This window comes from Lichenostomus cassidix, chromosome 3 (genome assembly GCF_008360975.1).
Source record: "Lichenostomus cassidix isolate B80296 chromosome 3, HeHo_3.0, whole genome shotgun sequence".
NCBI classification, from domain to species: domain Eukaryota; kingdom Metazoa; phylum Chordata; class Aves; order Passeriformes; family Meliphagidae; genus Lichenostomus; species Lichenostomus cassidix.
Window position 1 is genome coordinate 14,127,901 of NC_139483.1, and position 16,441 is coordinate 14,144,341.

At 42.3% G+C, this 16,441-nt stretch overlaps 1 protein-coding gene across 6 annotated transcripts in view; it reads right to left on the bottom strand.

Annotated features, from left to right (window-relative positions):
• Positions 1–2,355: 2,355 nt before the first annotated feature.
• Positions 2,356–16,441, bottom strand: part of FOXN2 (forkhead box N2) — a 29,106-nt gene continuing 15,020 nt past the window's right edge. For 5 of the 6 annotated variants that reach the window (XM_085054589.1, XM_085054592.1, XM_085054593.1 and 2 more), the window contains 4 exons: positions 13,479–13,603; positions 9,757–9,821; positions 6,629–6,697; positions 2,356–6,176 (listed from right to left, as the gene is read on the bottom strand). In XM_085054589.1, coding sequence (XP_084910715.1) covers positions 5,659–6,176; positions 6,629–6,697; positions 9,757–9,821; positions 13,479–13,603 — 777 coding nt within the window. In that variant the 3' untranslated portion in view covers positions 2,356–5,658. The remainder of the gene's footprint in view (positions 6,177–6,628; positions 6,698–9,756; positions 9,822–13,478; positions 13,604–16,441) is intronic. The other variant, XM_085054594.1, reaches the window with a different exon arrangement.

A 16,441-nucleotide genomic window follows, 5' to 3' on the forward strand; every position in this document is an offset into this window, starting at 1 on the left:
ACCTGCCCATTAGGGCTTAGAAAGTCAAGATATGGAGACTATGGCAACCAGCATAAAAGCAACAGTCAGGTAGACACAGTTAGATTTAGGAAACTGGATGTCCTTTTCTGAAGATTGAAAGAGCACAGACAGGTGCTTCTTTCTTTATTTTGGGCAGACCATGCCAAAAATTTGCTCCTGGGGAGCAGGAAGGTCACCAGGAGGGATCACAAAGATCGTGACAGATCTCATTAAATCAACTTCCAGATCATGAGCTACCAAATTTCCTGCTGACTGGGGCCTCACCATTCGGCAGTGCTGGAGGAGAATGAAGATAGGAACATATTAGTTGATAACAGGATTAGTCAACTGCATGTGACCAGGTGAAGGCCATGCAGGCAAGAGTGCTGCAGAGGCAGGGAAACATTAAGGCCAGGTTTCAAAGGAAAGCACTCCAGAAGAGTGATTTTCACTCTCCTCATGCACGTGCCAGCAGGCTGACTTCAGTCTGGAACTGAGGTACAGAAAAGTGGTTAAGAGGAATGAAGATCATGTCTTCCAAACGGAAAACAAATAATCTGGGTTTGTTTAACAAGTCAAGAGTCTAAGGAGGGAAATGATTGCTTTTGTCCTGATGCAATAGGAAAATAAACACGCCACTGTTTAACGAAGAGCTGTTTAAACGAACCCTGGCAGAGGGTAGGTAGTAATTTTATGTCAGCTCTAAGTAGTTTCTAATGGTAAGAGCAGGCATATTTCAGGAGAGTCTTCTGGAGGAAAGGAGAGGAAAAAAACCCAACAGATCTGAAGACAGAAAATTCAAGCAGAGATTATATTGCTTTGCCTTCCCACGTATGAGAACAACCCTCATAGGTAAAAACAGGGAAGATTTTTATGTCTAAATATGCTGGGAAAGTTCACAGTAACAGCATTGCTGGACTATTATGTGATTATCTCTAAGCTACATGTATTCACTCAGGAAATAAGAACACTTACAGGTACCTGTAACCTCAAAACCTGTGAAAGAATAACCAGATTCCGTGTCAAATTTAGACAACTATTTTTCCCAAATATGTCTAATCTATTTCATATTTCCTCAACAACTGTCCTTAAAATACAGCTGTTGTAAGTGCATAATTGCTTCAGTTAATGCTTTATTTTGAGAGTTGTGGCTCCATACAGAGGATAATTTCCAGCAAAGTTATAACAGAGGAAAACACTCTTGGGAAATTTAACAACGAGCTCAAGGTTCTCAGCATAATATAGTGAATAACAATTAGAAAGGTATCATTAACATAGGATACATGGCTGTGATTTTGTCCAAACTAATTAGAGCAGTTGTTCTCTTATCAGTCTATTAAGATGAACACTAAATCAAATATATTAATAGTGCACATATATTCTGTAATGTGATTTAAATTTTGTTAGATATGGCAATAAAAACATGTCTTTGTTAACATCTACAGTATCACTTCAAGTACCGAGACAGTTTTACTGTCATCAGATCCTGGAGAGCAAGCTCAACTCAGTGATACCAGTGGGTTTAACAAATAAAAATACAAGAGATGGATCAATGTCTGCTTTTAATAAACATCATGTCGCTTTTTGTTTTCCTCCTCTGCCACTTCTGCCTCTCAGGCACTGGAAGGGCACATGCCATGTGTGTGAATTTGACAGAAACACTGGTTCAGGCGCAGCAAGCTGAGTATAAAATGGGATGGGGAATGTTATTTGTGCTAGTGAAGAGGGGGTATTCCCACCTGGGTGCTTTCCATAAGGCCTTCTGTATAAAGAACCAACAGACATCATAAATCATTATCTAGAGAAAGGAAACACTGAAAAAAACCCCAAACAAGACCTATGCTGCTTTATCCAGGGACTTGTTTTTTAAATTACCTGTCTTGTAATAGGCTGTTGATCTTTGAGTCTCATCCAAGCAACTTGGCCACAGCAATATAGACACAGAACAGCAAATAATCACAGATGTTTCATCAGCAAAAAAGATTCAAGTTATTTCTGTTTAAACAAGTGCTTTGCACAGGAGGGCAAAAGTTATGCAGGAGTGTTTCAGCAGTTTCCAAGATGTCAAAACATTCCTCGGGTTCCAGGTTAAAGGTGAAATCTTGGTCTTACTAAGATGCTCTTCAACCATTAGGGGCCAACTATGGATGAATGTGATTGTAAGCAAATCCTGCTAGGGACTGACAGGTATTTTACCCATGACTTCCCCAACCATCTTAACCAACCTACAATGAATCACACATTTGGCTTTTCACATTAACCCAATCTTGTAGAAGAAGTTTAAATGGGAAGGTGGAATACTCAGCACTATCCGAGAGCAGAGCAAGGTCTGCAGACAAAGAGAGAACACAGAGCTTTCTGTTTGCAATGCTGTTTATTTTAGAAAAGCCCCTTTGATCATCTGAATGAAAAATGTGGGCAGAAAAGTCACAAATGTTATAAAACAAAGTTTATTCTGCAATATTTTGTCATAATGAATTGCATCTCTTTGGTAAAAATAAAATTTATAAACATTTTAATTAACAGAGATTAGCATACAAAAAACTAAACTTTCGTAAATCGTCTTTAAAACAGGTAAAGGACTAAACCAGAGGAAAAAGGGTTAGAATTGGTCACCTACTGGCAAAATTATTCTAAACAAACCCAAGGACACTGCTTATGCTACATTAGAAACAAGCTAACGGGAATGGTTTAAAAACAACTCTGGTTCATTTGATCAGAAAGCATTCTTACAATTCACTTTTAAATAAATAATAGTTACAATGAATTGGCAATTATAAAATGTTTTTATCACTATATGGCAGTAACATAATACTTTTAATTATGCACTTTTTAGTTTGAAGAAATGTACATTTATAAAACAGACTTGATAATGGCACTGGCAGTTAGGTGTGAAGAATGTGCTTTAAGATAAAATAGCAGGTGCAACATTTAAAATAGTCTACCCTTTCTTTTCAATAAATATTTTGACCACACCATTATCAATGTGTATGAGTATACTTCGCTTTAATTAAAGCTCGTATTTTTCAGGTTGATGAAAAGTTGCAAACCACACAACTTCCATTTTACAGTTGGATTTGAAAACATTTGATGTGACATCTGCAGATTAGTAATTTAGGACAGGAATCCAAAAAGCCAATATGAGTTTTTACTATAATCACATCAGATTTACCCTGAACAGAGCAACCCCCCATGTACACAGGTCTCATACACTTCTCCACTGCATTTAAAGAACTGAATGTGGTTCATTAATACTTTTCTTGCCAAAATGTATCCAAGTCAACCATTGGCATCAACATTTTACATATGTCACTAAAAAAACCCAAAGCCCAACAATCAAAATAACTTTTAATTATACTCCATTTATACTATATACACCAGGGTCTCTAACTGAGGTGGCAAACAAACCCGAACCCAACAGATATGTAAGAGAAAGGAAGGGCAGCTCTTCTCCCACTGCCAAGAGAGGTGTTGGGACACCACCTGGGACACCACGGTGGGACAGGCAGGGGCACAGCTCATCTGCCTTCCCCTTTGGAAGCAGAGAGGGAAGACAGCAAAGCAGGAAGAGCAGAAGAGCACGGCCCTGCCGCCCCGCTCTGTGTCCCAGGGAAAGGCTGCCACTGCTCCCCCCTTCCACAATTCCAGTTCTCCCAGGCTGACAGCTGTAAGGAGGGATGCAGCTTTTGCTGCTGACTTCTGGTTAGTCACTGGTTTTCACTGGTCATTTCATAAGGTGATTAAATGCGTTGTTAGCGTCCCGACCCCAATCCTTCAGATATACTGAAGTCATTGTCACCAGCTCCTGGGTTAACAGCAGCACAGCCACACTCCCAGCAAGTATTAACCTTCTCAAGCTTTATCTGAGGCAAAAAGTAATTCAGAACCAAACCAAACCACAGAGCCAACTATGACCACAGCTTCCAGAATACCTGGACCTTGATCACTGGAAGCTACAGAAAGCTGCAACCACTTCAGCAGGAGCCAGGCAGCACCCCTCTTCAACAGTATGAAACTGGAATCATGGCACCAAGCAAAACCTCAGGCTGCTCACAGTATTTCTGTGCATCTGAATCCTCCATCTCACATTGACACAAGCTCTGCCCTTCACAGTTTTCCATGAGACTTCAAAAGCAGCCCATGAGCAAAAAAAGCAGTTCCACCAAGCATTCACATCTTCACCTCCTGAAATCCTAAGAACCACTTTGTTGGTACTTAATTTTCCTTTAAACAGCGAGTTTTACCTCTACTACTCGCCAGTAACACATCCAATTTCAGATCTAACTGGCTAATGCAGCACTTGTGGTAGCCAGAAGACACACACATGTCTGCACACACGTTGCCCTGTCACAGGTGTAGGCTAACAGGTGCTCACACAAAGCAGGAATGAAGCAGAGTATTTTCCTTCCCTTTCAAGAAATAAACCAAATCATTCTTAAAACTGAATTGGAAAAAGAAAAAAAAACAAAACCCAAAACCCAAAAAAACACCAACTTTTCTTTTCCTCTCCTAGTGTTTGTGCTTTAAATTCCAAAACACCAAGAACCTTGAATATTTCAGGCTTGATCCAACAGCCACTGAGTCAGTGGGAGCACCAGTGTTGTCTTCAAGAGGCACTGGAATGAGCCCTCAGAGCAACAGACCTTCAGCAGCATGGCTGTGTTTGCATTGGAAGTAGACAGTTTAGGACAGTATTCATGAAGAGAGTGGCAAATAAGAAGAAAAAAAGAAAAAAAAGGGGCAAAAAACCCACACTAGTCTAAGAAAGGCATTCAAATAGCCAGGAAAATACTCCCTTAGGGAAAGGTTAACTTTTGGCTGAATCCAGCACTGTTTTCAACAGTGGACATTGGTTTCTTAAGTGGCTCTGCTCCTAATTTTTACCCAGCTTGCCCAACACCTGCTGGAAGCAGTAGCTTCACATTGGTGAGAACGTTTATGGCACATCATGCTACCTTTCAGCAACAGGAAAGATGACCTTGGATAGCTGTATACAATTCTGCAACATACTTAAGGCATCCTTGTATGTACAGTACTGTTAAAACCCACTCCAACAGAACTGCTTACCCATTTCTCAACAGAAAATTAAAAAAAAGAAAGAAAAAGGCATCATCTACAGGAAGATGTAAGCAATCACCACTGATTTTAAAAGAAAAATAGGGATAAAGTTCAACATACCACAAAACATTTTTTGGCTGAAGGATGTCTAGGAACTATAAAGAGATTCTCTTATTGCAAAATGAATTTGAATCCTTTACATGGAAGTCAGAGCCCTTAGACAGAACAAAATTCACCTCTGCAGATGGGGCCAGCAGAGATGTAAATATGATCCACAGTGTGCATCTGAGCAAACATATATCTTTAAAAAAAAAAAGTCAACTATTGAAAAGAAAAAAAATGAAAAAGTGATCATTAAGAAGTATGCTTTCAGGTTTGCACAAGTCATGCATATCTTCTAATTTGAGAAGATTACATATTTTACTTTTCTTTTTAGGTGGTGATTTAAAAATAAATGGCTAAATTATAGCTTGCGCCAAAAATTAAAAAAAAAGCAGTGAGTCCTCTTATGGCTTTGATCTCCCTTGTGAAGGGCAAAAGTAGAAGAGTATTGCCACAATTAAAAAAAATATATGTATATATTCAACACTGACAAACATATTATTTTTTCCTTTGCTTGTGACAGTGGGTCTTTGCAGTACTTATTAAGGAACTCAAGCACGTCTGGATGCCAGCAAGGTGGAGCAGAGACCCTGCTGCTTCCTTCAACTCCTCATCGATTTCTTGACACAACTCCTCCAGTACTTTCTTGCTGGGCTGACTTTCCTTCGAGGTATCTCCACAAGGTTGGGATGCATAGCCACTGTCTCCCAGAGGATCATCTTCATAGTCCACGTCTGTGTCCACCTCGCTGTGAAATCCCTCGCTGCCGTCGCTGCCCTCGTGGCTGCTCTTGGAAATGAACTCGTACACCTCATCCAGGGAGGACAGGGAAGACACACTGGACCTGGATGCACAGCGCTGGGAGCCCATGCTGCTGGCACTGTAGTTGTGATCCTCGCTGGGATCGATGTTGGTGGCTGTGGAATCGTTTTCCTGCAGGTTGATGGAGCTGGGAGCGTTGAAGGCGCTGCCGTAGCTCCTCTTCTTGGGTGTCTTCAGAGGCTGAGGTTTCTCACCTGTGAAAAACAAGATGTGTCAGTAGGCAAATGCTCCAGTGAGATCACCTGCACCAGGAGCACACTTTGCCTGGCTGGCTGCAGGGGAAGCGGAGTGCCAGCATTTAAAGTCACAATGTGCCAATTTACTGTCAACCACAGTCTTCAGCTAATCGCAACCAAGAGCTAGAGGAACTGAGAAGTAGCCAAGAAACTCTTCTTACCATCTAGCACAGAGAGGGCAGGGAAAGAACTTTGCAGAAAAGAATCAAAATTAACTGGGAAAAGAAAAAGAAGGTTGTGTCTAATCAAACCCTTGTATTGCTAGCTAAAAGAATACTCAAACCAGAATTACTTCTTGACTGCTCTTACCCTTTGGAGACTAGACCATACTTGTTTCCTGAAATTTTATAGAGAAAGTATTTAGCTACTAAGCAGAGAAGAAAAACAAGAGCAAAATGGCTTATGCTTACAGTCCAGCATCCCTTGTTGAATGGAAGTATTTAACAGCATCATTGCAGTAGCAGCATCAATATCAGATTCTGTGAAGCAGAAGCAGCAAAATGTTAGAACTCAGGTAAGCCTGACAAGATGAGGTCTCTAAAACATACAAAGAATATATAGATATATCTGTATATATACCTGCCTACACTGACCTATAACAAAAAGCAGGGGTGGGGGGAATGTACAAACTCAGACAAAGCATGACCCTTGTACAGCTCAATACCATTCCAGATCAGCCTCATACCTTAACTATGACATTCAAAGGCTGAACTCTCACGTTGCACTCACCGAAGCCAAGAATCAGTGACACAATTAGACATTCATGTGACAATGCTGTTGCTATACTTAACAAGTGCCTTTTGTTTGTACCAGTTGGGAGGGAAAGATTAGACACATGGCACAGCAAAGCACCTCAGCAGCTCCCTAGCCTGGCTGAGTGAATGTGCAAGGCTGAGAACAGCCGTGCCCATTAATGCAGCACTAATTCAGCACACCTCCCTCCTCCAGCAGAATTTTCCACACTAGTAAGTCAAATGGAAGAAATTGAGACTACGAGGGGGGAAAGGGCACTGAACTGCTCAATCTAGAGAGCAGGGAGATCTAAATAATAAATAGGCATGTAGAGAAAGGTTGAGGTGAACTGTGGCACTGTCAGCTGCAGTGAGAAGCACTGCTGCAAAATGCCATCCTTTGCAGAGTAGATTGCTTACATTTCTGAAAGGCGCCTTGAGGATAACAGGGCAAAGAGTGACATTTCTAACCAGAACAAGGTGAAAGGGAAAAGAAACAAGCACACCTTTCCCACTCATTTCAGGACATGCCCATGCCCTTTAAAGAAGAGGAAATCCAAGGTCTTCTTTGGCTCACTTCAGCAATGGGTAATGAATACTCCTTACACAGGACAGAAATATGTATGGCAGACTAACCAAGCAAAATAGGAGCAAAGAGACAGTGAGTTCTCACAAGAGCCTTAGTGTCTGAGAGCAAAGATCACATCTGAGGTGTAGGTAGGCATGACATATGTATGAGCAGTGAGTGGAGAACAGGGCTGGAAGACAATGTGCTGGAAGGGACCAGCAGCAAGCAGAACAGGCTCTCAGTTCTGCTGAACTGGAACTGTGGGGGGAACTGGTAAAGTAAAACATCAGCAATGTCATTTTTTATGGCATTTGTTTTCTTCCCCACATTACAGGCATTAACTATATTACTGAATTTAAGGGGAGGATAGTATTGGAAAGGGGACTGCAGAGCTGTCAGCATGGCTTCCTTATCTTGACAATTCTCCCTACCTTCACCTCTGATCAAGGAGAAATTTGAAGAACATGAAGAACCTTGGGAATGTTGTACCAACATGGGAAGGGGACTGAGCTGCTGTTTCCAACACTGGTTCTAAAACATATACACCATCCCCCCTTGTTTTCAATGTCTTTCATTTTAAACTCAGCATACTTTAGGGTCTACCCCATTGTACTCAAGTGATTTTTTTTTCCATTCTGCTATGGCTTTCTTTGGAAGAAATAGAGCCACTGAATTCATAGGTTATATGCACCCAGCTGACAAAAAGATAAAGAAAAATAAAGCATGAAGAATTACTTTGCTACACTTTACTAGTGTAATCAAAAAGTGAAATATTCCCATTCCTTACTTGCTATCACAGACATTTTATTTTATCACCTGATGTTGGTATATAAGCACCACCTTGTTAAAATGACAGCAATCGGAGGCATTAATGCAATGCAGGATTACTACCCACAAAGAGTATTTCTGTACATTAATACTCCCAAAGAAAGAGGGGAGACACTCCTGCAGTGGCTTCTTAGCAGTGCTCTGTGTCACTGATAATGTCTTTGGCTTCATTTGTGATTCCTCTTCCCAACAGAGCAGTATTTCCCAAATTTACACTTCTCCAGCAGAACGGCTGAGGAAGCACCTTATCAGAGGGAATCCTGTTCATCTGCACAAGAACTGCCCTATGTGACCCCAGGAACATGAATGGCTTGTTTCTAATGCCAGAGAAATGCAGAACAGGCTCCCCCACACGCAGAAAATAAATGACACCAGATATTCAATATTTTGGCACCTCTGGCATAGCTAACTGGAACAGGCAGCATCAGACTGGCAACCTGCAAATCTGTCGTAAGACACACCAGCAAAATCACTAGGAAGAGAGGCATTTCTCATGTTCTCCAACAAGCCTTGAGAATCCCACACCCAGCAGCCCTGCAGCAGCCAGCCAGCCAAGGATGTTTCCCTGGCACCCAGATGCCACCACAGAACCTCTACCTGGGTGGATGGTATTCATCACCTGTGGGCCAGGCAGCTGCTTGGGCTCTAAAAAGCCTTGGCTTTGCTGCCTAACCAAAGCTGCTGGTTTGTGCCAAAAACTAAAAGCAACCTTCTCACCCCTAAGCCTACTGAGCCAGCAAAACAGAGTTGGGTGTCTGCTCAGGTTCCACTTGGGCAGAGCCTTTCACTGTCCTTTTGAAAGAGCTTTAACAACATTCCTCTACAACACATGCTCACTTATTGTTAGATGCAACCCTTTAAAACTGAGTACGTTTCACCTTTCAGGCTATAAAAAAATTATGATTACTTTTGTCTTAGGATAAGCCTTCAATACATTAAGCTTTATTAGTGAGGTGCAAGAGCTGTGCTCAACTGGCTTCTTTAAAAGAAAAGCTGCAACCCCCAGCACACTTTCTAGCTCCCTCTTGGTACCACAAGTTCTATACATTAAGATTTGCTGCCTTTGGTTCTTAGTTCTTGGTCTCCAATAAAACCTGCATAGAGATATGCAGCTTTCAGATTCATTTTCTACTGAACTGTTCATTAAGTAGGTCACACTTGGGAGTGATGCATGTGCTGAATACTTTGCTGTCAGAACAAGATGGCCCCAATTACACTTTGAAATTCACCTTATGGATTTAAAATTAACACACAAGTAGCTAATATAATACACAGGCATTGCACTACATCTGGGTTTTTTTATCATCTAGCAGACCTTTCAGAGCAGGGACAGAGACAACATCAGCTGGGCTGCAGTAGCTGCTTGTGGCCAAAACTAGGGGAGAAGAGTGAAGGAAAATTCAAAATTTACCTTTGAGAGATCGGCCATGATTCTGCTGAAGGACTGAAGTCAGGTAGTGAGGGGATGATGACCTACTGAAAAAAAAAAAAAATCAACAGCTCAAAGCCTAGTCCTAATTAGGGCAAATGATTTGTACAAAGTCAAGCAGACACAGTATTATGAGCACAGAAGGGTAAAAATAAAACCAACTCTATGGCCACAGGTTGGCAAATGATTTCTGCTGCCCTCAGTAGATGGCTTGGCACTGGTTCAGAGTTTGTGTAGCACTATTTAAGCCATCAGCAGCACTTGAAAAACACCTCCAAACACACACACTAAGCAAAAATCTTGTTGGCAAGTCACTGCCTTCTATATGAAATACCCCCTGCCTAAAGGCTGGATTTTAAACGGAGATATGTATTTTTTAGTACATAAAACCTACATGTGAACAAAACATTAGGTCATACAGGCATGCTCAGAGGACAGGTAAGGACCAGGTGTGTCCATCTGCTTTTCCAAACAGATGTGCAATTAACAAAAGGTAATGGGCAAAAACCTGAAGAACAAAAAAACCAAACAAAACAAAACCAAAAGCAACCAAACAACAACAACAAAAGAAACCCCAAAAAAACCCCCACCAAACAAACAAACGAAAAAAAAAACCCAAACCCAGACACCTGCTGATTTTAAAGTTATCTGAAGCTCAACTGTTTTGGTGATGCTATCTAGGGTTGTTTTTCATAACCAGACCAGCTTTGCACCTGACAAAGTACCCCTAAATCCCTCACAAAATAAAGGGCTAGTTAAAGCTTTCACACGTTTTGATTTTTTTTCCTGCTACACACCCAGCCCCAATAATTCAGTTTATTATAAATATATTAATGGGCAGTTAGATGTAACTACAACAAAAATAGTACACACTATTAAAATTGCATGAGATGTAGCAATGTGCATCTTTCATAGTGCTGCTGGAACAATCTGAAGGGTGATGACAGAATTTTCAAGCCTGACCTGTAAGAGACACCTCAGCTGAATGGGAAAATGTGCAAAATTAGGGTTCACTGTCTGGTATCTTTTCTTGTAGCAGTGATGGAGCACAAAGAGACAATATGCAAAAATGGGTAAAAAAAAATTGAAAATAAAAGGAAAGGAATGTTCCAACCCAAAATGGCTGGCTTTGCAGCCCACCCAGCCATTGTACAAGGAGATGCTAAACATCTTCATCCTTTTGTCTAAGCCCAGTTCCTTCAAAAATCATGTCCTCACAGAGCTCCCCAAGAGCAAATTAATGCCTGGTATTGACTGAGACAAGCCACGCCTAAGGTGTCTGCAAGATGAGGACTGTGGCTGTCCTCAGGGCTGCAATTTGTGTGGCACTAGAACCAGAATGCAGCCAGGGCTTCACAATGACTTGTTGAACAAGCTGTGCAGAAATAAAATGCATCAGGGATGCCAATCATCTATGATCATACAAATTTCAGTGTCACTAGACACAGATTACAGTTTTGGAAAGCTTCTGCTCAAAGTAACAGCTTAAATTTTATTTTAAAATCACACTGAATGATAGGCATACTCCCCACAAACACACTGTAAAACAATCATGAACACCAGCCTCCCCACACAAAAATTCAGAGACTGTAGCAGCTGAATTCTAGGATCACTCTGTAGATAAATTTGGACAGAACTTCCAGCCTCTCTCCAGCTGTACCTCTGGGCTTCCTCTCTCTCTGCAACAAGGAAGATCCTTGGGGGCCCTTCCCCAAAATTAGGCCAGAATTTAAATCAAATCCAAGCACGGAAAGGGAAAAAAAATATTTTTCTGTGTGTGATGGAAAGTCACATAAATGTTTTTTATTACTGAAGGAAAATAAACAGCTTTCATTAGGGAGCAATGCAGTGTCTTAATATGTTGTTTCTTATTTTCTTGTACTCATAAATACAAGCACTGCAAAACTCTTCCCGTGTTGAAGTCAGTGGGAATTTTGCCATGTGGCTTCATTAGATCCAGGATTTCCTTGTAATTGTTGGCAAGTGTGACTAGTCCTTCAGTAAAGGAAAAAAAAAAAGTTACCAAAAACAACAGCTTCAAATTAAAGTGCTGATCTTCCAAAGTACTTAAGCATGCAGATGAAATGTCTCCTTCCTCACACCTAATTCCAGTATGGTGCATTTATCCAAGCTAAGTAAACCACACTTAACACAACTTCAGCTCAACTAATCTTGGAGACCCTGGAGATTTTAAAAGCTTAACTGGTCAAGGCTTTGAACATCCTGCCCTAGGCTGAGTCTGTCTCGATTCTCTGCACCTCTGGCAGGACAGACAACATCCAGAGGTCCCTTCCCATCTGCATTATTCCCTACATTTTACAGTCTGGCTGTACTAACACAGAGTATTAAAGCTCTCAAGGACCAAACCTTCACCTGAGTTGTACCCAAACCCAGAAGTCCACATGCTTACACAGAGACATTAAAGCCTGTAAAAGCATTATCCTCCAGAGCCCACTTACAGTCGTTTCAATGATCTTTATTCCCATAAACCCAAGCAATACCACCAGTCAGCTCATACTCTCCAATCTGACTATTTCTTAATACATAAATGCGTCAGGGTTATTTTAGTAATGCTCCCAATTCCAACAGAAAGCTGGAAAACAGGATAATTCTGCCTGGCTCGTGGCAACCCAGGATGGCCCCAGGTTGGACAGAGATCAGAGACCACTGGTTTTATCTTGTGGGCTACAAGACCCACTGGACAAGCCCATCCCACAGAAAACCCTTCAGCCCCTAAGGCTTACACAGGAGTGCCAACTCCCAGGGTCAGTGTCCTGTTGAACCCTGAGAAACATCTGCTCTATGTTATCAGTCTTACGTCCTGCTCCAGCAATCCCAGTTCCTCCTGTTTGTTAAGGTAACTCCTTGCAGTAAGGTTAAGGCACGGGGCAATGTACAGACACCTTAATTACCTCTTATCTCACCCAAATTCCTTCCTGAACCAGACAAACCAGCCACATGCCTACCTCAGAACTGAGCTCACCCAACGTGCTCCTCTGCTTTCTGTCCTCCTGCCTCCACAGGCTGACCCAGCTGCTGCTCCTCTTCCTCTGCTCAGGATGCACAAAGTTGACTTCAAACTCTCCAAAATCTATTGCCTAATCTTAAACTGTGCTGGTAAGGAAGTCCTGGTTTCAGAAGTCTTGCGTGCCCCACCTCAGAGTACGTTTATGGCAAAGGTTGTTTTTTCCATCCCTGCTGCAAAATGCTTTTAAACAGCCTTGGAGAAAAACAACCCTCTCAGAGTAGCCTCTCTAAGCACTTCAGACTGTAGGAAAGTTGATTGTTTTTGACAACAGCACAGAATGGATGCATTTCATATCCAGACAAGTGACTTACAGGAGAAGACACCCACCTCCTCCACAGAGCAGCACCAGGCACCACCCTAGAACAGTCTTGACAAAATGTGCTTGAAGGATTTTGCTCCAGTTCCCAGGACTGCTTGCCCTCCTGGAGAAACTGTGCTCTCCAGTAAGCAGCCAGCACACCCCTGACCTTCTTCTTTTCAACTCTGCCACAGTTAATAAGCGACTTGGACACACCCCAGATGTGCTGTCTGGGAAGCCTGAGCTCATGGCATCTCCCTGCCTCACCCAGCTGGTCTCACCCAAGCCCCACTCAAATTCTGCTCTCGGGTGGCAGTAGGTAACTAACAGCACATCAACACAACCACATGTCCTGCTCGGATGAGGACATTCACCTACCTGGGTGGCGACGCTGGTGGAGTATAAAATGCAAGTGCTGAAGAAAAAGGCTGTTTTTTCAGTGCTTGGACAAGATTAGGTTTGTATTTTGGGTCAACGCACCACAACGACCCTTTTCCATTCACCTGCAACAAAGAAACACGGCAAATTAGAAATTCCACGGGCAGGCTGTTACAGTCCTTTCCAATTTAATATCCCCAAGCTGCAGCACAGTGCAATGACTGCAGGTAAACACGCACCACTACACAGCTGATGCACAACATCCACAGGCAGTTCCACTGTGGATGCTCCTAAAGTTGAGAAAATGGTCCTGAAACCCCCATTATACACTATGGAAGCACCCATCTTGCAGGTTGGGATAACATCTCCACAACCCCTTCTCTAAAGCCCCATTCCCATTTGTCCCCCACAAGCTGTAAAGCTCGTTTTAACACTCGGTAAACACAGCTGTGAGTTTAAAGATCTGTCCAGGCACCTGCAAACTGATCAGCAATCTTTTCTTTAACAGTGTTCTAGGTAAGAAACCAAAGCACCTTTCCCTTTGTTTAGATATAGACACATACTCATTTAACTTTATATCACCCTGGAAAAAGATCTTGCTCAATGGCCAGCTACAAGATGGATTATTCACACTTTTTCAAAATCTGAAAACTTAATTAATGCACTTTTGATGCACCTAACAACATAAGTACCCCTGTGCTAGTCATTCTTGATTTTTAATTTGGTATGTTGAAACTTCAGCAAGATAAAGCACCTCTTGCTCCTCCTCAAAGGTTTCTTCACAGATTTACTAAATGAAGAACCTAATTTTTTGAGCCTGCTAGTTCTGGCAACTTAAAGAAGAAATTTAAATAGGAAAATAAAAACAATTCCATACTCACTGACCTGACGGATCAGCTAAAAACTCTGCATGCAACAGCACCAGATTTTCTGGGGAAAACAGATGCTTCAGAAATGGAAATGTATATGGCTGAAGGATGGGGCAGCTGTACACCTGAACAGTAAGATCCTTCTAAAGGATTTCTGGGAGCTAAATATCAGAGCAGAAACCCAAGCCTTCTGGAGAAGCTCCTGTGAGCCCACAGTGGCCAGCTGGCCTCCTCCTGCCATCACCACAGGGGGCAATAATACCAATTTATAGATGAATGCTCCACGACTTTCTCAGACTGAAAAGGACTTACAAAGCATGTAAGTCTGTGGTTCTATTTAAGTCACAGGGGTTTTCTGAGAAGAGGAAATACCTTGCTATCAATAGAGAAAAATCAAGCCAGGGAGAGCCCCATCTGACAAAGACATGCACCTCCACAATTGCAGAGGAAGCCACTGTCTTTCACTGAGAACTCTGAGCTGCCACATCTCTCAAAGTTATTTTTTTAACCTGAATCTTTGTTATAGTCATCTTTTCATGCTAAAACTGAGCACAGTCTATAAGATACTTAATCAAGAAGCTTACTTTTAAATAAACAGCCACAGTGGCTGGCAGGATGGTTTAGCCACCTAGGTACTAAGAGGGGGGATCCTCCCAACTGGCTCTATCCATCTTCTCAATGACAGACTTACACCCTGATCCTATTCCTGTACCTCCAGACCCCCTTCCCCAGCATCCCAACCTTTCCCAACTGGCCTATTTTTTTCCCCCTCCCTTTCATAGTTTTTAGGCTGTTGCCCCCAGGGAGCTGCAGGAACTCCTCTGATCAGCAAACCTCTGCTCTACACTGTTTATCTGCGACTTGAGGTGAGCACTTTCACTTCATGCCTCACTCAGTTCATCTGCTGGGGGTTAGTTTCCCTCTTTCATCTTCCCAGCAAGGTCCTCCTCCAGTTTGCTGCCCTGACAACGCAACACAAGGATTTTGGGAGGGTATTGCAACACCGAGCTGAACCTGGGCACACCCTGAAGCCATCCATACACTGAGAGATCCAATGGAACAGGCAGTGAACAGGGTGACTTCTTTGGGTCATGTGTAATGTGAAACCACACTTCCACCCACCTTTGGAGATACTAAAAGTAGACATTGAGCAAAAGAGATGATGGGGCTGTTCCTGTGCTTTGCCTGCACCCTCTGCTCAGCAAAGACAGGCAGCACAAGTCCAGCCCAGGTCTGGAATTAAGTGTCATGTGTTAGGGGAAAGCTGGAGCTGGAAATGCCATGGAACCAATATCCAGCTTTAAAACCAGCCAGAACAGACTGTGCCATTTCTCCTAGCAAGGACTAATTCAGGACACTCTAAAATGCTAAACTGCCTTTGGAGGTTAGTATTTCACATCAACAGTGAGGCAAGTGTTGGAATGAAATGTAGGTGTAACTTTTACTTAAGATACAGAGAAACATTCCTCCAGAGTCAGTGAAAAGAGGCCACCAGGCTCTTCTTACTCTGCAACTCAAAACAGGGGCAGTCATACAGTTCTGAGATTATGGACAGCATTCACCAGCTGCTTCCACCTGAGCAAAGTGAACCACTGGAAAATACCACCTGTGTGCAAGGAGGTATGTAATATATTCACAAAGAACTTTACCAGATAAAAGGCATCTCTCTCCTATCTGTACAGGCTTATGGATGGGACCTGCCCTGCTCTTTAGCCAAATATTTAAAGAGCTACACAGGTTGTTTATCACCATCTCTTGACAAAAAACACCAATCACAAACAAACAAACAAACAAACACCTAAACCACATATTTACCAAGAGGAGGTTTTTTGAAGATATCCAAGCCCAGCCTCTAGAGGAAACAATGGCAGGGCCACATCCATGCAAGCAGTGGCCTGCCAAATCGATGTTTGATGTGGATGCTGATCCTGCCTCCTCACACCTCTTCTCCTCAGTATCAATTAATTAATAATCCCCATGCAAAGAGCTGTATCTTCTGAGGATCACTGACTCACAATCACTCCTCCATCTCCTCAGAGGCACCAGGGCCACAGCAGGAACACTGGAAGGCAAGCAGGTGTCCCTGGGACCGTT